Source organism: Erithacus rubecula (genome assembly GCF_903797595.1).
Source record: "Erithacus rubecula genome assembly, chromosome: 4".
In the NCBI taxonomy this organism is placed as follows: Eukaryota; Metazoa; Chordata; class Aves; order Passeriformes; family Muscicapidae; genus Erithacus; species Erithacus rubecula.
In genome coordinates, this window is record NC_136686.1 from 34,289,375 (window position 1) to 34,314,623 (window position 25,249).

Here is a 25,249-nt window from a genome sequence, read left to right on the forward strand (position 1 = left end):
CCACTGCTGAAAATGTGGAAACTGTTTCTTGTGGTTTTGTGTGGCTTTATTTCCCAGTGGAGCCACAGAAAGACCACAAGTTCCAGTGTAGTAGAATTGTCCACTTTTCCAGATAAGGTCCCAATGTGTGTAGGAATTGTTTCTTGCAGCTTGAATTACCCATCACCATCCCTTCATCCAACACAACTCTGGAAACTGTAGGGTTTTTTGTTTTGCTTCTTTTTAACCTCAAAATACGGACTCAAGACATATTGTTAAGAAAATGTGTAAAATATTCAATGTTTTTGTGTGTGAATTAGTGTTCTATACTAACTGCTGAAGGCCAAATGCTTGTGAGAGGACACTCTTGAATAAATACAGTCCATCTGAAATGCCTCTAAGTCAGAGTAATGTGAGGACACACACTCAAGTTGGATTTTTTCCCTTTATGTTATTTTTCTTTGCTACATGGTGTCCTGAAACATAGTGACCACATTTGTCCTTGTTTTCATGTTTAATCTGAACTGATAATCTTAAATTAACCACCCCAGTTAAAGCACAGGACATATTTGCATTAATCAGTCATCAAATATGTCTGAACAATAAACAAATGCACAAAAAGCTGTTCATGGACTATTCACCAAAGGAGCTGCTTGCTCCAAACAATCCTGGGATTGGATCATTGTGGAAATGCTCTGAAAAGCAGAGTCTGATGTAAGAAGTCTTGTTTCTATTGTTGGTGGTTTGCTGGGAGGGGACAGTGAACTACCAACCCTTCACTTGTGGGATTGGGAGTGTGCAGGGAGGGCAGACAGTCTGAGGAAATGTCATTGAAGCAGACTTGGGTTCAGGGTCCAGCACAGAAACAAGTGAATGGGATCAAGATAAACTACTGGCTCAGCCAGCCTAGCCCGCTGCCAACACCTGGTTACCCCTGCTGGCCATGTAGGTTTCAGTGTTTTTTCCAGTGTTTTGCTAATGGGACTTTCCTGACATCCCTTAGAAAATTTTCCAGTGGATTCCACTGCCCTGAAATCTGCTCTGCTGTCTTGCCTACATTTTCCTGTTTAATACTCCTGTTCCCACTGAAGTATCTCCCTGTCCAGCTCCAAAAAAAGAGCTGTCTCAGTTGTCATCTCCACCTCTCAAACACATCAAGGAGTTTTCAGCCAGTCTCTCTCAGAGTTTGTTTGCCTGCATAGCACAAAATTATCCCGTTCAGAGTTTTCTTAAGGCTTACTCAAGTCAATCCCCTTAGGCTCATAAAATGTTTTTCTAGCAAGTTCTTGGTCTCCTTCCAAGTTGTCAATAACTTTCTAGGAACATGATGCCTGGGACTTAGTGTGGTTCTGCTCACTGTGGATGACCAATGATGGTAGAGGCAAGGAAAGGTCTTTGGCTTATGTTGTCATGATGCAAAAGAAAATCTTTCTCTGGGAAATCTCAGGCTCAGACTGAGCCTGACAGGCACAGGGAAGAGTGGAGATGGTCAAGACTCACAGTTAGGTCTAACAGAACTGGGGTGCAGCAGCTGGGTCATAGCACTTTGCCATGTGTATTCCCCATATCAGGCACAGTGCCAGGAGCAATGCCCCAGTTTACAACCACATCTTGGAAATGGAAATCTTGCAAAAAACCTTTCTTATCTGTGGTAAATATCCATCCCCCAGCTTTACAAGACATATAGAGTATTCTGCAAGGCAGATCTGGTTGGTGGTCCATGTTTCTCCACATAACAGAAACTGAAGGGAGGAAAATTTCCCATGAGGACTGAGAAGTGAATGATCTGAGCAGGGCAGAGCTGCTGCCACTCATCTCCCCCCTGCAAATCCCCTGCTCTTTCTGAGTGCAGAGAAAAGGCTGTTGCTATAGAAACCAGTGGGGAAAATGTACATTATATCACGTTTTATATAGTTTTTCAAGGAGATCCTTTAATCTGAACCTGCCACCATGTAATTTTACAGAAACAATAATGCTAATAAAGCCCTTGAATGCAACAATGATTTCAAATCAAATAAAATAATCACCAGTTACTTCAAAAACAGCATTTCTTGCAACCTTCTGCCCTAGCCAAGACACTAGGACAGGGCTAGCAAAGCAGCCCATAATGAGGTAGATGACAGGAGAGTAAGTCTAAGGCAGAAAAAGCTGTGATGAGAGGTGGGAGGTGGGTTCTTCACAGCAGTAAGCAGAGGCTAACATTTGAGGAAGGACAAAAAGGCTAAATAAAATGTTTTGTTTTTGACTTGTGTGTAGAGAAGTATGAAATAAAGATGAAAGGTACATTTTATACCTTACATTCTAGCCTATTTTTCGATTATTTACCTGGACAACCTCCTGTTGCCACCCCACCTTTGTGAGTCCCCTTTTGAAGCTCTCTTCTGCTGCTCTTTAAAAAATTATCCCACCATTTCCTCCTTGCCTTTGTAAGAGGCCTTTGACCTCTCAGACAATCAGACATGCTGGACCCCAGGGTCTCAGGGAGACAATGCCCTTTGTGATGCTGCACCATGAAAGCCTCTCTCTAGCATCAGGCTGGCCTGGTGGCAGCAGCTCTCCTGGGGATCCTTCAGAACAGAAGCCTAATTTAATCCTTTGGATGTTTAAACAGGCCTTCGTTCTGTCCTCTCCACCCTCCGTTTGTCTTTTACTTAATTCACCATGATCACTATTTCCTTCCTGATTTGTACTGACCCTGTGACTTGATTAGATTTTTGCCAATATTTATAGTAGCTCTTATGTGTTGATTGGTAATTTCTTCAGGACAAGGACTGTCTTGCTGTGTTAAGCAATATAAAAAATAAATTTCTTGTCTTCTTCCAGGGCTATGATTGATCCTCAGCTGGACCCCTGCTTGTTGTCCTGAAAGTAAATACACAGAAACTGTGTAAGGGAGGCTTTGCATCGCTGGTGATGGGATTTATATACTGCAGTGTGGGATGAGGTAGCTGTGGGATAAAGCAACTTAATTACACCAGGTAAGACCAAGTAAGGGCACTCTTAGCATCTCTTCCAGACAGACTCCTTCCCCCAGATCTGCCCTTAGTCTTGTGCATTTTCATGACTTCCATGAGTTCCATGCAGGTTTCTTGAATCTCAAAGGGGAGAGGGGAAAAAAAGGGGTGGTTTTTTTTTTTCTCTTGCCAGTGTCTCTGAGACCTGGCTGTACTCTGCTTCCCAGTCCCAGGCCTTTCCACAGAACATCAATGCTGCTAACTGTGAATAAACAACTGATACACATACTGTCTGGCTTAGGGGCTGTAAGCACTTTTAGAGCCAAAATAATATATAGATATTAATAAAATGACTGTAATGATACAATAAAAAAAATGTCCTCGGGAGCATGAAAATCTAACTTCAAAAGCAATTACCATCAGTAACAAAATGCAGTGAGAAGACTAGGATTACTTTAATAAGATTATCTGCTTATTGCCATTTGTTCTTGTGTGTGACTGTAATGCTGCTTCACCTTCATTCCCAGCCAGTTTCTCAGATGCTTCTCACCTTGAGCATTGGCTGGCCAAGCTGGACTGTGCAGCTGGGGCTCACTGACATTCCTGTGGCATCCAGCATATGTGTGAGCACCTGTTCTTTGGTGGTCAGCCTCCCCTACACTTATGCCTCTTTTGTTACTGCAGTGTTGCTTTTCCATGCTGTGTGGCTTTGTGTCCATGGTGAAAGAGGAAGGAATAGGAAAACATGGAAGGGTGTGGAAATCTGGTGTGTTTGTGGAGGTGGAAAGACTGAGTTTGTGGAGATGAGGAGAAGTAGGGAAAATAAAGGTAACACCAATGTTCTAAGACAGAGACTTGACTTGGGAGGCTCTTTAAAAATTCAGCTTTATCCTGCAGGCCAGGGAGAACAGATGCAGGGTCAGTAAGGAAGTGCATGGCTCTCATTTAGTATCCCAGGGTCCTTTAACCCAACCAATATCCATTACTTATGCCTCTCACTCCATCTTCAACCCTCTCCATTTCCTCGTGGCACAAGAGCCCAGAGCCTGATCACTGGTACATCCATAGTCATACATTTGGGTGGGGAGTCTGTGGAGGGGTGAGGATGTGCTCAGAGGGACCAGGATTCACAGAAGTGGGAGGTACAGATGGTAACCTGGAGAAATTGCTGAGATAAACATTGATGTCTCTGCAGAGAGCACATTAAATTGCACTGGGGATCAACACATCAGCTCTGTGCAGGAAGGAGAGTGTTGTTCTATCATTTTGGAGGCAGCATGGGGAAAAGTAACTGTCTGCCTCTGCAGATATCTGTAAATAGAAGTTAGTGGTCAAAAATATGATAGAGAGATAGATAGATAGATAGATAGATAGATAGATAGATAGATAGATAGATAGATAGATAGACAGACAGATAGATAAGGATATAGACACAGTTCTGTTCCAGACAGGCAAATGTGTAGCCTCTGGTGTCTGAAGGACATAAAAGGCTCTCCAAGAACTTACTGGAAATCTCATCAGGACTCTCAATCCAGAATTCACTTACCTAGATGCACCTGCACAATATAAATACAGGACCTTCCTCATTATTCTTGGAGAAATTAAAAAAAAAAATGAACACCAACAACAAAGCAGGACACAGCTAATAAATAAATCAGGTTTAATCATAAACCATGTACATATTTATAGATAGGGAGGGAGATGTGGTCAGAAAGGTGCTGCCCTGGCAAGAGGAATATAAGAACAGTGTATTTTACCAGTACATTACCAATGAAGAGTGGAGTTGATAAATGAATATGGGATTTTGAATCCCAGAGGCTAATTTTTACAGGCAATCATCATTCTTGGTTTCCTGTCAAATTATAGCACAAACTAGCTCACAGCTCTTCCCAGGACACAGCAAGGCAGATGTAACCAAACACAGAACTTGAGGATGAGGGAGGGACAATATATCTGAAGGTCTTTCTGAGGTATATATAACATATATGTTCTACTGTTGTTTACTGTCTTGGGGCCATGCTTTGCCCACAGATATGTGTGCACACATCTCATTCCAGTCAGCAAGAGTAGCAAGCTCACATTTGAGAGAATATATTGGACTTTGAGGGCATACAGGAGCTCATCTAACAACAGAGCCAGAAGCAGAACAGGGAGAGAGCTGAAGATAAGGAAGGCTGTACTGGGCTGAGAAAGGAAAGAAGGGAATGGACAGCCCCAGATTTATCTGATCAGTCAGTTAAATCCTGTTTGAACAGGACAAAGTTTCTTTTCTGAAGGACTTCTGCAGTGCAAATGTTTCCATCAAGGCAACCTTTACTGGACAGTGAGGGAAACCATGAACAAAATTACTAGAATCATGTCAGCAGAAGAAATACGAAGGAGTTGGCTCTATAATCCTTCTCTTCTTATTTCTGAAAAAGAATCCAATCCTGCCTCTGAAGGGGTCTGATTCTATACGTAAGTTTGGTCACTCTTGGCTGATACAGGCAGAGGAAGGAATCCTTACTCCAGTGGCCAGCAAGGCAAAGGGTGGCACTTGTATTATGATACCCAGAATTGGTGTGGCTGCTATGAGAAGCAACATCACACCAGGCTTGCAAAACAGCCAGATGCATTGGCTTTTTGAAGAATAATTTCACTTTCAATCACTGTACATATTAGAAAGTGTTACAGATGAAAACCACCTTTCACTGGTAGAATGCAGACACTGTTTAATATCAAATGCACTTGCCATCTGATTATGCTAAAAACCCACCCCCAGACAATAAAAAAATTCCAACAAATCCAAAATAAAATCTATAATACAAACCAATGTTCATGTCAATGTCAAATGGTAACTATCTCAACAAACATAAAATCAAGTTCTTAATGCAGGTGCCCTCAGAAGTGAGTGAAAGTCATGCATCCACACATAGAGTCCACTCCCAATCTGGGGATGCTCAGTTAAGACTGCTGCTCTTTGAAAGTCCCACTTTTTAAAAGGAGAGCTCCACACATGCATGCACATGGGCACACAGAGATACACACACACACATGACCTCCTCTCTCTTAGCAAGAGCTGCATGCTGGGTGACTGTTAATGCCTTCTGTGCATTTTTTGATCTATTTTCTTTGTAATGATGAGGTTGAAATGTCTTTTCTTCTCAGAACTGTGTTTTTCAAACAAAAAGGGGAATGACCAAGGAACTACATTACAAAGACAAAAAAAATGCACTCGTATCTCAGGTGTATGATTATTCCCAGTCATCTTCAAGGATGATGTTATTTACATTCGTGACTCAGCAGAATCCACAGGAAGTTATCCTTTCTCCGTGCTGGGTTTTCTCAACAAACCCCACGAGCCTGCTCTTTGCTTCCACAGACCATTTCCTCTTTAAGGCACTGCATGTGGATGTTGTCTTCAGACAGAAGCGCAAGCCTCCTTCACTGGACTGTGCATTTCTCTCTCTCCCTGGACTGACCTTCCCTGAGAACTTTTGATTTGATGTACTTCAGGTCACTGTTGACGCTTGGCCGGCGAGCGAAGGGAGAGATCATGCCATAGGCATCCATGTCCTTGACTCGGCGCATCCGGAAGGATTTCTGTTGGAAAGGGTCACCATACTGGATGGAGATTTTCCTGTGCAGGGAAGGGCTCATCTCATGAGGTAGCTTGGCCATGCTGAAGAGGACATAGAACATCTCATCCACATTGGTGTTCTTCTTGGCTGACACTTCGAAGTAAGCGCAGTTTTCGTCACTGGAGACAAGATTCTCACCTTCATCAGTGCGTACCTTGCGGAAGATTTCACTGTGGTCGTTTTTGTTGCCACAGATCACCATGGGGAGGTCAGCTGATTCCTTGGTCTTGTTCTTCAGGCAGGATTTGACCTCAAGGATCTGTTTCTGGAGTCGCTTGACTTCATCAAATGATTCTCTGTTGTCCAGGCTGAACACCAGGATGAAAACATCCCCTAAAATTAAGAAAAAAAAAAAAAAAAGATACTGTAAAGGCTTGTTGGTAACAGCCAGTTTCAGAGGAGCAATTTTTAAAAAAGCAATTCTTTTATTTCCCTCCTTCCCATATTTTTTGCTTGGTCCTTTGGCACATATTCACTCAGCTCTACTTTAGTTCTTCTTATTCAACTCCCCACATCTTTCTATAGTGCTGTGGAAAAGACTTTTGGCTATGATGTTACTCCAGTCATAACCAGTTGCATTCCTAGTTTGCACTGGGCTTGAAAGTTATTGCCTGTTTTTATCTCTTACACAAAGATGTTTGTATCTCAGCTCTGCTGCATTTCTCTTCTTTTTATTTCCTTTCATTTGTATCTCTGTGTAAAACACATCCTGTTCTGACAGCAGAAAGAGTGAAGAGCTGGTAGCCACTCAGCCTTAACCCTTTGATTACACAATACACAAAGCAACACCTGAAATGAAGGTTTACAGCTAATCAGTCCTGAACACCCAAGTCAGGAACGAGAGGTTTCTCAGTGCACTCTGCTGTCATTGCATTTGCTCAAGAGAATCAGACCATGAAAAAAACTTAATAGATAAATGACACACATCCCCCGGTATTTCCTTTTGACATTTCCCGACTTACAATTCCTTTTGCAAGTAGAAAATAAGGCAAGCCATCGCCTGTGGAATGACATCCAAGTGGAACATGCTAAGAGAGCTTTCAGGGACTAAAGAGCTCATATTTGCATCCCAGAAACCGGCTCTAGAATCCCATTGAATATGGATTGTACCTTGTTAGATTTGAATGTCATGTTGCCTTGGCCAGTTAAAAAGGTGGATAGTGAATCCAGAAAGAAGGTTTGTTGTGAGCTGTGGCCGAATATACATCTACTGTCATTTCTATAATTCAAGAATATATTTTAGCTCACAACAGGAATGGCTTGACAGTGAGAAGATGCAAAATGATCCCACCATTTCCCCTTCTTTTCTCTTTAAACACATTTGATTAGATGCAGACTAAGGAGAAAGGGAAAAGTAAAGCTATCCTTCTACTAGAATATTAAATCAAGGAAATCAGGCTAGAAATTTTAGGAATAAAAAATCCTTGGGATTTTCTTGGTTAGAATTACCTTTCTGTGCTTTTCATATTTATTTTTCACTGTATATGTCCCACAACAACATGCTTAATTTGCCCTTTGCTGCTCTTTATACCCACAGAATTGCTTTCAACCATTTATTTGTGACATCAATAAAACTACAAAGCAGGAGGGGAAGGAGATGGATAAAGGAAAATCTCAATTTCAGACCTTCACCCACTGGATTTCTCCACCGTGGCTAACGCATTCATTATAGTTCTGGGAACATGCCAGGAAATACATCTCTATAGAAATGCATCTTACAGCAAATCAAGCAGTCCCTTTAGCCCTCTCCCAAAAACCACTCATCTCCAGGCTACACTTCTCAAGCTAACACCTATCCTTACTCCCTTCCCTCGGACCTTCTCACCTGTTAGGATGGAGAGCCTCCTCATGGCAGGGAAGGGGTGGTTCCCAGAGGTGTCCAGGATGTCCAGCTGGTACATGTCTCCCCGTATGTTGTAGACCTTGCGGTGGAAGTCCTCGATGGTGGGGGTGTACTGGTCCTCGAAGCGGCCGTTGAGGAAGCGCGAGACGATGGAGCTCTTCCCCACCCTGGAGGCTCCCAGCACCACCATGCGGTACGAGTTCTTGGCCGGCACGTTCAGGTTGCAGTTGCCACCAGACATGGTCTTCATCATTGCTTGGTCCTGGAAGAGGAAATAGCAGAGTTGGAGGGAAGATCAGAAACCAGATGGTGGTTAAAATAAGGCAGGTCCTCACCACAAGCTTGCCAAAGAACACTCTGGAGCATAGTCCTGAAGAGCAGAAATTTTTTCGCTGGAAATGCACAAACTTTTTCAGTCTCATTTTCAGGGAGTGTTTATTTTTTAATTTGTTTTGGTTTTATTGTTGTCGTTCTTTTTTTTTCTTTTAAACCAATATAAAAATGAAGGCATTTACACTGAAAATAACATGCTTTTGAATTGTAATTTGCTGTTACATTTAAACATTAAGGGCTGAATTTATCAGCTGCGCTTCAACTGAGACACCAGGTTCTTTCCCACCATCTGCATCACTTACACATTACCAGATTTTTCAGTAGAACTTGGTTCTCATTTAGATACATAAACACAGAGGTCAGATTCCTCAATATATTACAGCCACTGCAGCTGCCATTAGAACTGGATCGCTTCATTTGGTTGCCTAAATAGGAGCTGCACATAGCACTCATTTTCTGAGATCAGCCAGAAGTCAGACAGAAACAGGAATCATGCTTAACATCAGTGCAAGCTAGACATCTCAGTAACTTTAAATAGCTGGTCCCATGCAATATTTATTGCTGATGCAGGGAGCGTGAGCCACAAAATAGCACTGGCTGGTGATAAATTCAAAGATCTGTGCCTCCAGTGACCTTTTAGAAGCCAGATTTTAGTTCTCTGTTTGGACTGGTAGTGTGGGAACTCCCTATAAGCAGATGGTCGTTGCTGCAGCAGGATGGTTGTCAATGGGTGGAACTGCAGAAACACTGTTTTTTTAGGAGCTCCAGTCTTTATACATACAGTGTTGAGGGTGCCACTGGTTTTGCTAAGCACGGGTGCTAAGTACAAGCAGAAGAAAAGATGAAGGACAGCCATCTTGAATAACTATTAGAGAAGATTTCCAATCCAGGACATCTAAAATGTGTCTAGAGACCTTGGAGATTGCATTTTGACATAGCACTCAGATGCAGGAAACTTTGGTAGGAAAGAAAAAGTGCTGCTCAAACCTTCAAATGAACTAAGTGCTGAAAGAAAAATACAGCCTCTGTATAGGGAAAACTGACTGTTACAGCAAAGGAGGCACACTTTGGACACAGTTTATTTTGGTTACTAGGTTCTTATTAAAGAATAATCAAGTTCCCACTGTGCCATTTATTTAACTTAGGTGTTGTTTATTTAATATTATAATACAAGTACTTTATGTACACTGAAAGATCATTTCTGGGTCCAGATCTGGATTCCTATCTTTCCCTTGAGTGACTTTTATCTCCCAAGCTTTTATGTAGCTGACAATTATCTCAGGGAAGAGCTTAAAATATTTTACTTTGTTTAACATGTGCTAAGCACCAAAGCAGCAGTGAAGATACAGACACTGTTAAATAAAGAAGTCTCTGGAATTCTGATCCAGCATCATTACAAGCTCTGTGCTATAGCCCAAGGAAACAGCAAAACACGATAATTTATTATTATTGCTATAATTTGTGGCACAACAATGGTATATTCTGCCCTTCCTAATGCATAAAAGAAAATGCACTGTTCTCCTCAGAGTAGCTTACACTCTGAATTACATTCAGAGGGCAGGACAGCATAATATTAGAACCAAATTAATGCCAGAACACAACTTTGGATGGACACATACATGCAGAATTATGGTACTTTTGGGATTACTGTGGCAGAAATTACAGCAAGGAGCACAGCTGGTATTTGAACTGGACTCTGTGCTTTGTTTACCACAGGACCTATCTCCAGTAGTGCAGAAATACCATATCTAGTCTCTGAAACACTGCCATGCACACTATCCCACAGTCCAAGACTGTTTTGCATCAATGGGCAGACAAAAAAAATGCTTCCTTTCACCCTCTCAGGCTTATTTATTTGGCAGAGAAGAGCAGGGAGATAGATGAGCTGTAAAAACTACAAACTACTTTACTGCCCAGGACCAGTATCTAGAGGTGAGGCAGCTCTTCAGGCCATGATGGACCAGTGTAGCTGCATGATGGCAAGTGGACTGTGTGGTTTACACCTGCTGGAGAGCAGTTCTGCACAACTCGATGCAAAAGTGTCTGGGAGAGAGCACAGTTACACATTTTGAGCCTTTTTTGTCCTGTACAGAACCTGCACGCTGAGGGACCTGATCACTTCACACTGCCCTTGTTCCACCTGTCAAGGCATTCAGTCAAGAGGGTTCCTGTGCTGTCTTAACTGCATTTCATTTCACTCAAAGTCAAAATAAGCTTTTCAGCATTTGTGGAGCTGCTACTCATCACCTCTGCTGCAAACCTGACTCAGAGTGTGCTGTGAACGGAGAGCTTAAAATTTTGTTTTGAGCCTTCTCATCCCCTCAGTCCAGTTTTTCTCTAGTTCAACACTGTCTGCCTCCTTTCCTCCTCAAAAAAAGGAAAGAAACTTAAGTCTTGACAACCAGAAGTGGCAGGGGCGAGCACACGGGCGAGCACAGGGGCTCGTACAGTGAAAAAGATTAAAGACAGAAGAAAGGAAACAGAGAGAGACCACATGTTCATGTACTAAGTAAAGCAAAATCAATCAGAAGAGAATGAGGAGACAAACAACCTCCAGCTGGCTTTAATCTACATCTTTTCCTTCCAGTTTATTAAATGCTTAAGCATAGATTAATTCCCAGTGGTACCTTCTGCTTAATGTACTGGCTTGATGCTAGAAAGTTTATATTAGTATTTTATATTGGTACACTGCAGGGATTTCAAAATGTCGTAGAAATACAGGCAATTAATATTATCTCTAAATAACACTAAATAAAGGGAAAAGCTCATTTGCCCAGAAGGAGCTGAATCTGTGGTCCAAAATCAACATTAAACCCCATTTCTCTTGACTCCCTCTGTTATCCTCTACCTGCTAACAACCACTTCTCTTTTTATAGGCAGGCATCGGAATGAATAACAATGAACCTGCTTCTGTATGCTCTGGAGAGCACTTGTCTGAATGCCAGTGAGGTACTGACAAATTTGAGCCTGAGTACCCATGGGGAGATACCTGAGGAAGATATTCTTGACTCAACCTGCCCAGAGCTATTGCACCTTAGTTTTCCATTCTCCCATCAGGGTGTATGCTCTCCCTACCACTCCCCATTCATGAACAGACTTCTGAACTACCTCCCTTGCACTCCTCTGTCTTCAGCTGCTGGTTGTGTCTCTGTTTGCCACCCCAGAGTTAATCACTGCACCCAGCTAAAAAGGACACAGGCAGACACAAACTGTATCGTGCATAACAGATCTGTCACTTCTTAATCACTGCTAGTGTCCCTGGAATTTTCATGCACACCAAAATCACTCCTGCGGGATGTTTGTTTCCTGCTTTCACCGCAAGCTCCGTGCTGATCTCTTACCTCTCTTCCACAGGAGGAGCAGTCCTGGGTCTCGGTGCAGTCTGAGGAAGCTGACAATTTCAGTCAGAGGTGGCTGCTGTTGTAAAAGGCTGTTGTTTTGTGGATCCCACCCTTCTTGTTCTGGGCTCAGCTCTTCTCTAGTATTTCCCAAGAACTTAGCAGGACTGGGAAGGACCGCAGGGCTCCAGAGGGCGTTTCCCCATGGATGTAAGAGCTGGATCAGGCAACCGACATAGGCTAAAGAAGAGTCTCAGAACCGGTGACAGCTTTTGCCTTTGGGCAGATGAGCTCTTTTCCTCACAGGCTCAGTTCAAGAAAGGAGAGGCTGAGTCTCCCACTGCCTTTTCTTGCAAATTGTACTCTGTAGGTTCAGCTGTGGGGAAAGAATTTCAGGAGCAGCACCTACTCATGCAGGGTAGTGGGTGCATCCAGTTGGCCCACCCTGTCTCTGTGCCACCTCAGATCCTCTGCAGGAAGATCAGGGTGGGCATGGAAGTTGTCTGCAGTGACCCTATGAATTCCCAGACCTTGCCTGGCTCATCCCTGCCCACGAGCTTCTTTTCTTCTGGTCTGAGATTTGCTTTAAAATATTCTCTCTCTAGGATAGAAGGGGCTCTTCTTTACATTTGCCTGTTAAGTATTTTTTCCTTCCCTCTCTGCCTTTCTCCCTCTCTCTCTCACAACTACTGGCAAATTGCAGATTTTCCTTCTGTAGGACTCACAGATAATTGGCTCAACTCCTCCCTTGAAGTCAGTGTCAGACACAGGGGAAGGAGGGGTGCTGAGGGGGTGGGATTTGTGCCTATTGGAAAAATCTTTTCTTTTCTCCTCTAAACAGAAAGTTCATGTGCACTGCAGACTGCACATTCCCTGCCTTTCCACCAGAGATCTGTATGCATGCATGTGTGGGGAATGAGTTAGTGTATGTGTATGAGAGACACAGAGAATTAATTTACTTTGCAAGCTGTAAATTCATAAGCTGTTTCTAAAAGCTCTATTCTTCTGTGCTGATTTTTCTGCTAGACAGCAGCAGACTGACTCATTCTTCAAGTAGGGACTTTCTGTCCATAATATCTGTAAATCTTTTGCTGTATGGAATGCTTTCCCCTGTTTGCCCAACCTCAAGACATTTGTATTAGAATGGCTGGTTGGTTTGATTAAGAAATTAGAATAACGTGTAACTGTTGTTCTTTCAGTCATATTTAAATAAATGAAAAACTAAACTAGGGATGAGTAATAGAAATGTTAAAAAGAGTCAAACAAACTGAAAGTGTGTGGAAGTGAGGTTCAGGAAAAAGAGGGAAACAAACTAAAAATAGGGTGAATTCAAGGCATTTGTTCAACCCGAAGTGAAACATTGCATTTGCATCTCTGATCTACTTGAATTTTTCTCCTTTTTGAGCTGAAATAATAGTTTAGATCTATGAGCTTATTTTAAAATACATCAAAAGCTTGATTTTGAAATACTTGAAATTAAATACTTCAGCGTTTCCCACTTTAAACTCCTAGCTGGGGGTGGGACAGGAAAGGAAGTAAAACACAGAGATTTTCAGGATATTTTGACAATAAGAAAGTGGGAGGGAGGTACAGTCTTCCAAATGCGAATGTAGTTTCAGGTCTCCCACAGTTATCCCTTTTTTTTTCTTTTTTCTTTTTTTTTTTTTTTTTCTTTTTCTTTCCTGTGAGAAGTTTACTCTTTGTTGAATGCAAAGATTCTTTCAACCACTGCATATGTATCATCTCGAAACCTCCTCCTCTCACCAAGTCCTGCAGCTTTTGAGAAATTTCCAAGATGCTTCACTTTTTCTCCTCCTTTTCCTCAGAGCACAGGGATGTTTCTGTTGCCACCCTTGGAATAAAGCTTCCCTCCTTTGCCTGTGCTCCTGGTGCTGCACAGAACCATCCACAGCAACCACAGAGGAGGGTTCCACTGAGCAGACACAGCCTGGCATGCCTGTGAGTGTCTCTATGCTCCCAGACCTCAAAGGATACAGCACAGGCTGTGGGATGAGTCCAGCTGGAACTGTCTGTGAGAGGAAGCAGCTCCCACTGAAGTCAGGGTCACGGTCATCCTAAGCAGGATGTGCATCTGGGGACTCACAGCCTAACACAAAGGCCAAACAACAGTGATCAAATCTGGGAAGCAGCAAATCCTGCAAACAACTTCAGATTCGGGAAGAAAGGGCGGGACATGGCAGAGCAGCACTGTAACATTGCAGCAGTACTGAACTGATATTGGGTCACAAGCAGAACTGAACTCTTTTTGGACCACAGTACCAGGTCTCTTCTGTCAGCTCCTGAGCCTTTTGGCAAAAGGTGGGGGGGAGCACTTTCATGGCTCAGACAAATTTTTGACATAAGATATGAGGCTTCCCATTTCTAAGTCATTAGTTCAGATCAAACTTGGACCAGTTCTGGTGTCTTGTCAGCTCCTGTGTAGCTTAGATCTAGCTTAGATCCATAAAGAGTGACCAGCATCCTGATATCATTGCCATAGGAGCAGGAATGGCCACAAAACTCAGCAAAGTGAAATCCTAAAGTGCTATAGAAAATAAACTCCTCTTTCATCCCTATGGCTCACATGTCAAGTGAACTGAGTTCTCTACCAAGAAAGAAGTGTAGTCATAGTGGAGACCATCTCATCAGCCTGGAATTTCAGCCTACTCAAGCTCTTTTGTAAACCAAATGCAAAACTCTTGGCTAGCTGGCTTCACCCAGCCCAAACTCCTACTCAGCTATTCTCTCCAGCATTTCAAGTAACCGATCAAGTTCCTCAAATGGTAATAAAATAAAATAAGAACATTCTTAACCTGCTTAGCTTTATTTGATCACTTATCAAACAGCTAGTAAAATAATACATTACTTTTGAAGTAATAACTTTTGAAAGATAATTGCTAACTGTGAAGTTTCAGAGGCTTGAAAGACATTGTTGTAGCTTTTTGGGCAGGTGGTTTTTGCTTCATTTCTTCTGGTGTGCTACCAGTTAAGGAGTTGACAAAAAGCTGGGTTTCATGCTTTGCTTCAGGGCTCAGGAGACTAGAGGTAAAAAAAATCCCTCCTTTTTTAAAGACATCCAAGGAGCTGCTCTGGTGGAGAAGCCACATTGCATCTGCCCTCATCTGAGGAGGAGGGATGGCAGCACCTCTTTGATTTGAGGGTGATAAAGGGAATAAGTGAATCAGAGAGACGAAGTCTCTGCCAAAGCAAGAGAAGTTCCCAGTCTCAGCAGTTTCCTCTGGTTAGACCATCAGCCTTCCTTAAATCTTATAGATATTTCTCAATTTAAGAGCCAGGCTAGCAATGTATTATTCTCTAGAGGCATTTCTCCCTCCCACTCCAGTCTATAAAGAAAGCCTAAATGAGGTTTTTATCCAGCTAAGGCTGTTTAGGAGGATGATGGGCAGTGGCTACAGAGAACCACTGCTGCTATGAAGGGCTGTGCCTGCCTTGCTGAATGACAGGCTGGAGGGAAGGGATGCCATCCAGAGGGATCTTGGCAGACCTGAGAACATGTGAACCTCATGAAGTTCAATAAGGCTAAATCCATGGTCTTGCACATGGGGTGGTCCCAGTAGGAAATACAGGCAGGGCAGGGGATGAATTGAGAGCAGCCCTGGGGAGAAGGACTTGGAGGTACTGATGTATGAGAAGCTTGACATGACCCAGCAATGCATGCTCACAGCTCTGTATCTTGGCTGCATCAAAAGAAGTAGGAGAGGGGAGGGGATTCTGCCTCTCTACTCAACTCTTGTGAGACCCACCTGAAGTGCTGCATCCAGCTCTGGAGTCCCCAGCATACTAGGGACATGGACCTGTTAGAGTGGGCCACAAAGATGAGAGATGGAGCAGTTCTTGCATGAAGACAGCCTTAGTCTCTCCTCTCCTGGAGAAGAGAAGGATTCCTTATAGCACCTTCAAGTAGCTAAGTAGGGTCTACAAAAATGGAGGGAGAATAGGACAACTGATAATGATTTCAAACTGGAAAAGGGAGAATTTTGTATTAGATTTAAGGAAAACAATGACTATGGGAGTAGTGAGGCACTGGAACAGGTTTTCCAAAGAAGTTGTGGATGCCCCATCCCTGGAAATGTTCAAGGCTAGGTTGGCTGAAGCTTTGAGCAGCATGGTCTAGTGGAAGAAATTTCTGGCAATGGGAGGGGGGTTGGAACTAAATGATCTTTAAGGTCCCTTCCAAAAGTAATTGTTCTGTGATTCTATGGTTTGTTGATGCAATGGCCATTGGCACACGTAACTGTTGTCTCTGATGCCAGCATGCAGGTCCTGCCAGCTCATCCATGGGGCTGCCTCAGTTGTGGAAGGTGCCACAAATTGTGCAGTTGTGACTGGTAGACAAGACACCCTTGTGGCTTTTGGCCCTGCCTAGACTGTGGGTGAGCAGAGATGGAGGAGTACTCCAAGGAGTTTCCTTCTCCAGAGAAGGGTGCAGCTCTTTGGGCACCACACACGCTGGCCACTCTGGCACCAGGATGCAGGGCAATGTGGGCTCATAAAGCCAAGTCTCACTGTCATGAGTGATTTAATACCTTCTGCAGCTTCAGGCACTGGCTGTGGCTGGAAACAAAGACTGATGTGCTGGGCTGATGCAGCAGGACCAATCTTTTCTCTCCACCTTAAGGCAAATGTCAGGATTGACAATCACATGCCATTCATCTCTGGTCAGAATTAGTTCAAGACAAAAGATGTTCCAAGCCTTTTGTCTCCTCTTCAAAAGCAAATGCAATGGAGATTAAATATTTAAACCAGGTTTTCTCTCTCTTTTGCCATTTCTTTTCACTCTCCTCATTATTCAGTAAAGCAGACTCATTTTTCCTCCCCCTCACCTTCCTTCCCTCCCTCCCACATTCATCCCTCCTGCTTGGTGCTCCTCCCTTCCAGCAGTGCTGAATAGTTAGTGTACAGGAGCCAGTAAACTGCAGGTACCAAGTCATATTCTGAATAGCAAGTACATGAGCAGCTGATTTGTTACTGCTTCTGAATTATCTGTAGCTCCCCTTCCATTTAAACTCAGTGAAGGGCTCTCCAGGGGTGTTACAGTGACTGGGAAAATAACTAATGATCATTAGTTATGAGTGAGAACAGTAACACTTGAGAGAATGCAGCTGGAGTAGGCATACAATTTAGAAAGAGGTGGTTTGACTAATATTCTTAGTCCTGTCACAGAATTTGTGCATGGCTGCAATTTCTCAGCATTCTAGGGTGTAAAATGTATTAATAGTATTTATTGAAATCCCTGCAAAATGGAAAAACATTACTGTGAAAAAATGAATTCAATGCACCTCTTGTTTGCTGCATTTCTTGTGAATCAGTTTTTTATTACATTTTAATTAAATATTTTTGACAGAAGAATGCATTTCTAGTCCCCCTCCTTTACATTTGCCACTGGCACAGCATGTCCAGATTTCCTTACAAGACGTACATGCACGCATCCTTTCATTTTTGTTTCACCGTTGAACTTTTTAAAACTATACCCATCTTAGAAAAACTACTCAAAAGCAAAATTAGAGCTTAACTTCCCTCCCCTTACTTGGGAAAGCTTCAGGATAGAAAATGGGGGAAAAAAACATCCAAAGTGAACAATTAATTTCCTTGCGCTCTGTGAATATCATGGTAGGGTTGTTTGCAGTCTCTCAGGCTCTAAGGAGCCAAAGCAATCCCCAGCACATGCCTCTGTATAACTTATGATCCTGCTGGAGTGGAAGGACAAGTCAGGCATTCACCTGACAATGACTACAGAGCACTTCAGGAAGGAGTGGCTGTAGGTAAACTTCACAATTTCCAGTTTTTGTTCAGCATCCCATTTCCCTAGCTGCTCCTAGGCCCTGTGTCCACACAGATAACTGCACACCTGTGAAGGAGCCAACACATCTCTCTGAATGATGCTGGTAGGAAGGGGTTCATTCAAAAAGGCCCCAAAATTCTCCCCTGACTGAAAAGACAGAGAGGAAAACAATTCCTTTAGGGCCATTTCTGCAGCTGTGTTCCCAGTGATGTTGCTTGGATGTCCAAGATATGTGCTTACTTGTCCTCTTTTACTATGCATTCTGAGTCCCTACCAGGGCTGATGATCATCTCTTAAACATTTTTACTTGCTGTGGGAGTATGAACAACTAAGGAGAGCAGAGGGGAAGGAATACTTGGGAGAAGATGAAGAGGACTGGGGATGAGAGCCCTGTAACTTCACAGAAAACCAAAAGTACAATTAAGCCTCATTAGATGCAGCTAAAACCAAAGACAACACAAATGGAACAAGAAAAGGTGCATGAAAAATGCATGAAAGAGTGTCTGACAAGCCAGAGCACTCTGAATCCCATGTGGTGCTGCCTATGATCAGTTATTCTATTGGAGTCTCCATTAAGAAGTGGCAATTGCAAATCTGGGTCTGGCCACTATATTTGGTATCAGCTGGTTCTATATAAGCATTCCCAGTCAGAAGCTCTTCTTGCCTAACGAGATGTGGAGGGTAGAAAATTGTTTCTGTAAGGATCTGGTTTCTCACATGCCTTCATACTCCACCAACACATCCAATCTATGCCTGTGCCTCCAGAAAACTCACCTGTGAAACCTCTCAGTCTTTACAGGCACATCCTTCTAGCACAATGTCTTTTCGTGCCTGGCTGTTAAGCTTCCCTAAATCCACCTGCTTCTCCCTGAAGCCATATGGGTGACTGCAGGATGACAAGCTGATTTCTCAAACAATTCCCTTTGTTGCCTTCCCAGAGCCAGAGCCTGAGCACTAAAACTGTCGAATACTAAGTGATCTTGGGTGACCACCCTGAAGCTCCATGGTGGCTCTGGCTCATGCAGATCATGATTCTGGACAGGTTTTATTTTGGGACTCGGTTTCACTGCAGTTATTGACAAGAACATATGAATTAGAGCTCTGTGTCTTCACACAGGGTTAATTGTTTCTGTGCCCTCCTTTATCTAAAGGATCAGTTCCATGTTAGAACCTGGGCATTTACAGCTCCTTTATTAAGAAAATAAGAATGTGTCAGGGATTGAAAAATGTCTCATCCCTTTGATTTGAGAGATATTATACACCTTTATTTTTCATGAAAGGAAGCCAGTGAATGGGAATATCACTCTGAGGAAAGAACAGGTGATAATGACAGGTTGTTCTTTTATATTTCTTTTTTGTTCTTGTTCTGTTTCCCCCTCTCAGAGGACTGCAATCTTGTACTCAAGAATCAAAGTAAAATTAATTAAAATAATAATAAGGTAATACTACATGCCTAACTTTCTTGTTAATATCTCCATACATTCTGCAAATATCTAGGAAGTGAGGCTCAATGTCTCAGGAACATAAATATTTTAGCAGTTTGCAGATGGAAAAACTGAATGTACATACAGGTTTTAAACATTTACTCCCAGGTTACTCAGAGTAAGCATCTCCAGACTTAAGCTCCCCCTGCCCACATTGCAAACTAACTGAAAACTGAGCAGCCATTACTAATGAGCCAGCTGCTGAGCATGAGTTAATTGGTCCTGGTGAGAGATTATATAGCTTTTGGCTAGTTCAGAGCATGAGCAGAGTGAGTTTTATCTGTCTGCAAAGGGCCACACAAATAATAAACTTCAGGCTGCACAACTGGAAACAGTCCCCAGCATCATCTGTACAGCCAGGAGGTGACACAGCACACAGAGAAGTGTGTTTAACCACCTCATTGCAGACCACCAAAACCTTCCTGGGAAGTACACTAATGGACACATCAATAACCTCATCCGTGTCCTTGAAAGGAACCAGAGCACAAAACTGCTTTGGCCCAGTTTTTAAAAGGCAGTGTTGCCTCTTACAATCTCTCCACAAATATCTGTCAGGTCCTCAAAATCATAAAACAGGCTTAAAAATGACAAGATTAAAACCAACTAGATAAGAGGAAAGAGACCCTCAGGGTGCTGCAAGGTCAGGTTTTTCTCTGCAGTGAAAATTAATAGCATCTTATTTTTTAACTAAAAAAATCAGAACTCTGATCAAAGCTTCTGTATTTGCACATATTTACTGACAGGGGTCACATTTGAATGGGCCCCTTTCATTAAAGTGAAATTGGAGAGTTTTCCTGAACTTACCTGGCTCCTCTGCCTGCAAATCTCTCTAATGATCTGTTATCAGGAAAATTCAGGGGTTTTTAGCAACCATCAGGTCTTATTTGTATGAAGCCAGCAGTGCTGTTGTCTGCCTCCTCAGGGGCCAGATTTTAAGGCTAGGGCAATCTCCCTCGAGCCCTGGCCAGCAGAAGCAGGAGGGCAGCACCAGCCTTTCCTTGCTGTGAGCCTGTGTCCTCTGCCCAGGCTGTGCTAGCCTAGCACCCTACTTTTAGCAATGTAAAGAGTGATCATTCTGACATCAAAGTCTATCAAAGTGCCTTTTTCTCTGGTGTAAATGACAAAACAAGCTGCTGAGTCAAAGGAAATAAGATCTAAGGCATCTTCTAATTGTTTGCTCTGGGTGAAGGCTTAGAGGACGTGTACAGGAGTATAAATTTACCCATTACCTTTTCCATCACACTGCCCTCTCCCAGCCTTCCTCTGTCCAGAGGAGCTTGTTTCTCTTAGATAATTACACAACAGTCCAATTAACAAGAAAACTTTCCATCTTCAGTCAGACTACCAGATTATTAAAAGCTCCCATTGGCACTGACCTGCACTTTGCTTCAAAACAGAGGGCAACTGCATGTGTGAAACGAACAGAAGGCACAAATTTAATTACTGGCAAAATAACTCATCAGGATTTCCATTCCTGTTTATTGCTGGAGTGTAGAAAAAAGAGTTTCTGGTTTATGTGTGAGGTCAAAGAAAGATGGGAAAGGGGCTAACCATAAGAATTTGTTCTGGAAATCACTGCTAATTAAGATGACAAGCAAAACCAGGGAAATGCTTCATCTGCCAGCCTCTTCTACACAGCATAGACCTAAGTCACACTGCTTTTTTGTTCTCTTTCAAGATTTTGACCCTTTTAGCATACAACCTAGGTCCTTATAGTGTCCTTCTTAAGAGAAGGGGTAGGTGAAGAGCCTAAGGAGTTCGAGTTTTTCCAATTTTGCACTTGAAGGCCGTTTATGTAAGAACCTGGAAATAGTGATTCCTCCTTCCCAGTGCCTTTGAAAAGCACTTTATTTTAATGCTACAGAAGGAAAAGCAGGCACACAGACTCATGCTGAACTTGTGATTCCTTTGCTGGGTAACAGCACAGACTCTCTGCTGTCATTGAGGGCTTGAAACCAAATTCAGCAGCAAAGGTAAAGCACTTGGGACATTGAAATAGAAGTGCTGCAAACCAGTTGCTGTGGTGCAGCCTCTCACAGCACAAGGGCTGTGGCTACACCCAGCTCACAGAGTCCTTCAGTCTGCTCCACTGATGGAGCAGAGCCTCTGCTGCCAGTCAGTCCCATGGTTTGCCTTGTTTCAGGATGGACTCCTCTCCTTCAGGCATTGTTCAGATGGGGAGGTGGATGGGAGGAACTGTGCAAGTTGGCATAGCAACCTCAGGCTCTGTGCTTTGAGGCTTATGCAACCACGAGCAGGTTGAGAAGGTGGGAAAGGGCACTTCCCTTCTCTCGCACCCTCGTCAACAATTGCTTCACATCCTTGGCAATTAAGCAGAAATAAACGATCTGCCAGAGCTTTGAGCTTCCTACAAAGCCTCCCCCTTGCCCTGCTTTTACTTCTGGAGGTTTTTACAAGCTTTTGGGCAGCAGCAGGAGCCTGCAAAGCCCTTCACCCCATCCATCATCCATGAGAGTATGACCTGAGAAAGGTTACTGGCTTTCTGGGTTTTACTCACCACCAGCAGCCAACCAAGGGTGCTTCAGGTACAGAGTGCATGACTAAAAATAGGATGGAGGGCCCACTGACTGCTGTGCTTTAGCCCTTACATACTCAGCCTTACCAAACCGTGTGCTCCAGGTCTGCACCACAGAGATGCAATGCTGCTCTTCCAAGGCTAAGATAAAAAGGATACATGACAGCTTTTTGCTCTCACTGCCAATACAAAGCATGGAGATTTTAGGTTCTAAGTGTTTTCAGGTGAGCAGCTCTTCTGTCCTCCCCATTTAAGCAAAGGAAAAGGTGAAGAAAAGCCAGGGGCTCTGTTAGCAGAATGAATCTCCAATATACTTTTCCAGCATATAGTAGTTCATGGTGTTGATTGGAGATTTGTTTCCATCTCGGCTTATTGCACCCTCAGTTATTAGGTTTTTAGATACTACTAGCAACTGCATCTATCACACTGGACAAATTTTATTTGTGAATACTGAAAAGGGCAAATAGGGAGTGAATCTGATGTCCTTGCTGTAGCTGAGCTAATGTAAACTCTTGCCAGCAGGGTGAGCTTTAAAGTGGACAGATAGGCAGCTTGGACAGAAGTGCAAAAGGGCACTGCACTGAGCTGAGCATATGGCTGGTCAATAACCACTGCAAATCCTTGTGGTTTTACAGTAAATCTCCTAACAGCTGATGAGTCCTTCAGGATTTGGATCTGTGTGATGAGAAGAAAGAATTCATCAGCTTTATTTTTATCTTAAAGCAGGGGAAGCAACACAAAGACAACAAAACAAAGTTTTTTATGAATGCAGAGGAAATTCTGTAAGCATAATTGGAATTAATCCTACAGATTCAAAGGTTTGGAAGTAGAGGCAGGTCGTTCCTATTTTCAGTCAGAAAATAAATATTAATATCTTGTAAGCCATTCTCATGATTCAGGAAGAGGTGACTCATGCTTGGCAGGCCATCATTGACATTGCTACAAACACCTTCAGTGTCCCATTAGCACCTAGGTAGAGGGGCTGGGACTGCCCACATGGCCATGGCAGAAGCAAAAAGCCTTGGCTAGCTTGGTACCCCTTGGTGCCTTGGCCTGCCAAACATGCCCTGATGTTGAGTTCACAATGAGGAAGAAGATTATGGTCTGTTCACCAGCACCTGGGCAAATTAATGCTTACATGGAAGCCAGCCTGCACTGAAAGGTCCTCACATTTGTCTGTAAGCTTCCTTCAGGCTTCCTTTTCAATCAATCCCAGGCTATAAAATTAATATGACAGTTGCAGGTAGTCCTAAGAATAGTATGGCAGGTACTAAACTCTTCCTTAAGCTAAAGGTTTTGCACACCCTAGTAGCCCCAGTTCAGTGCAGAGAGGTCCTGGAATATCACTTGTATCTGTGTGTGGTAATGGAGATTTCCCTCAGCTTTGTTCAGACTGTCAGATCTTGCTGCTGACCTCAGACAGCATGTCCCCTCCTCACTGACCACTGTCTGTCCCAAGTGAGTCTGACACAAGAGCCCAGAATTATTTTGTCTGGGGACACCATTGCCTTTTGGGGCTGTGACAGAGCCCAGTGCAAAATGTGGGCCAAGCACACATGGACTGCACAGCCAAGTGTGATCTCCAGTGCAGCTTTGCTTTCCTCCCTTGCTGTAGCAGCAAGAGTGTCCCAGCATGCAGACACAGTTAGGAAGCCAATCCCAGGTGTTCCAGGGAGGTGTGGGAGACATGGTCAGTGTCTGTCACAGTGCTTGTCTCTGTTGAAGGAAGTTGACAGGCAATACACTTAAAATGGGCTGAGTGGCTCTTGGCAGAGGTGCTGGGGGACAGTGCAGAGATGCTCATTGTATTCCTGTCTAGCTGCTACCCCCTCAGTCTTTCTGCTCACTAAGGGATTTGCCAGCACTCCATGCCAGGCATTTTTTTTGGATTTGGCCTGACAAGCAAAGTCACCCTCAGATGAGAGGACAGACAGATTCCTTCACATCTCTGCTGCTTTCTATAGCCTGCCATTGTCAGGGAAAACAAAAGAGGATCACGAATACAGTGTCCAAGTGTGGTGGAGTTGAAATCAGTGGCTGTGGGTGAAGACTGGCACTCTTGCCAATCAGACTTTTAAGGAGCCCTTAAGACAAGCAGATGCCAATCTGTGCTCAATGCAGTGCTTGCTCTCTGCAGAACCTTCCTTTGTAGTTCCCCTTTGTTCAGTAAGATAGGAGTGAGCATGCATTTTACAGAGCCCTGTTAGATACTGCACCCCAAGTAGGTTAACCTTAACCCACACCACTGTAGGCTTTGTCTCCAGTGGCATTTGGGGCTGGTAGGGGGGGAACATTAAAAATACTTCCTTTTCGTCTGCCACTTTCCTGCATCCAAAAACTTCTCTCTCACTCTTTAGCATTGAGTCTTACCAGCCCCATGCAAAGTTAGGCACCAGTCCACTTGCTGTAAAGCTCTTCCCTTCTCCCAACACTTGTTGTTCCACATTGGGTACTGCAGACAGCAAGTGTCAGAAGGAAAACAACCATGTTAACAGAAATGGATTTTTCTCTCCACACAGATGGACAACAAATATTTTTAAACACAATCTCAACAAGACGTGTTAATTTGTACCTCTGTAACCCCGTGAGCCTTTCTCGTAAGAAAGCAAAAGAACAGATGGATAATATGAAACTCCAGGGAGATGGATGGCTGCATAGTGGACACATTTGATCCTTTTCCAGTTCTCAGACAGGACTCCAACAAAGCACTTAATTTTTGAAGCCTAGCCTGCAGTCACAACTAACCCTGAGATGTGCAAACCAGTCCAGGTTCAAAAGCACCAACCACGGTTGCATCAGCAGCCTAAAGAGAGAGGGGACATGTAGACAAGTCAATAAGAGCAAATTGTGTCAAGTGCTAACTGCTGGAAACAGCAAAAGAGCACAGATGCTCTCTGGGAGGGAAAAACACACAGCAACAGTGTCTAAAGAGCCATGAGAGAGGAATAGCGGGCAGCAAATTGGTCTTGGCTCCGCAGGTCATGAATGTCAGCCAGAAAACTAAACACAGGCAGCTTGGCTGGACTTGCTTTCTGTCACAGCCTTGGAAGGAACACTTGCAGCTTAGGTGACTGTGACCAGAAATTTTGCACAGCTGTGGTCTTGAGTGTGGGCACTTACCAGAAGGGTGCTGGGGAAACTCATTGCTTAAAGCCCACTCAGATCACTCTCATCTTCCAGAGAGTCACACCTCCCTTTCCTCTCAGTCACCCCCTGCCACAATCCACCACAGGAATCTATGAAAGAAGAAACCTGTTTTTTGGTTACCTATTTGCCCTGTTTAGAGAAGGGACAAACCCAGACTGTAGCAAGTGTGACCTACCATCACATCCCTGATGACTCAAGAGTTTAGGACCTCA

At 43.4% G+C, this 25,249-nt stretch overlaps 2 protein-coding genes across 2 annotated transcripts in view; both read right to left on the reverse strand.

The window, feature by feature from the left end:
• MCM5 (minichromosome maintenance complex component 5) overlaps positions 1-25,249 on the reverse strand; it is a 239,306-nt gene that overhangs the window by 163,921 nt on the left and 50,136 nt on the right. The gene's annotated exons all lie outside the window — the stretch shown is intronic.
• RASD2 (RASD family member 2) lies at positions 4,577-13,251 on the reverse strand. The gene is made up of 3 exons (XM_079305303.1): positions 12,071-13,251; positions 8,379-8,658; positions 4,577-6,886 (listed from the first exon to the last, which is right to left on the reverse strand). Exons 2-3 carry the CDS (start codon positions 8,647-8,649, stop codon positions 6,357-6,359), a joined length of 801 nt encoding a protein of 266 aa, XP_079161429.1. The 5' UTR covers positions 8,650-8,658; positions 12,071-13,251; the 3' UTR covers positions 4,577-6,356.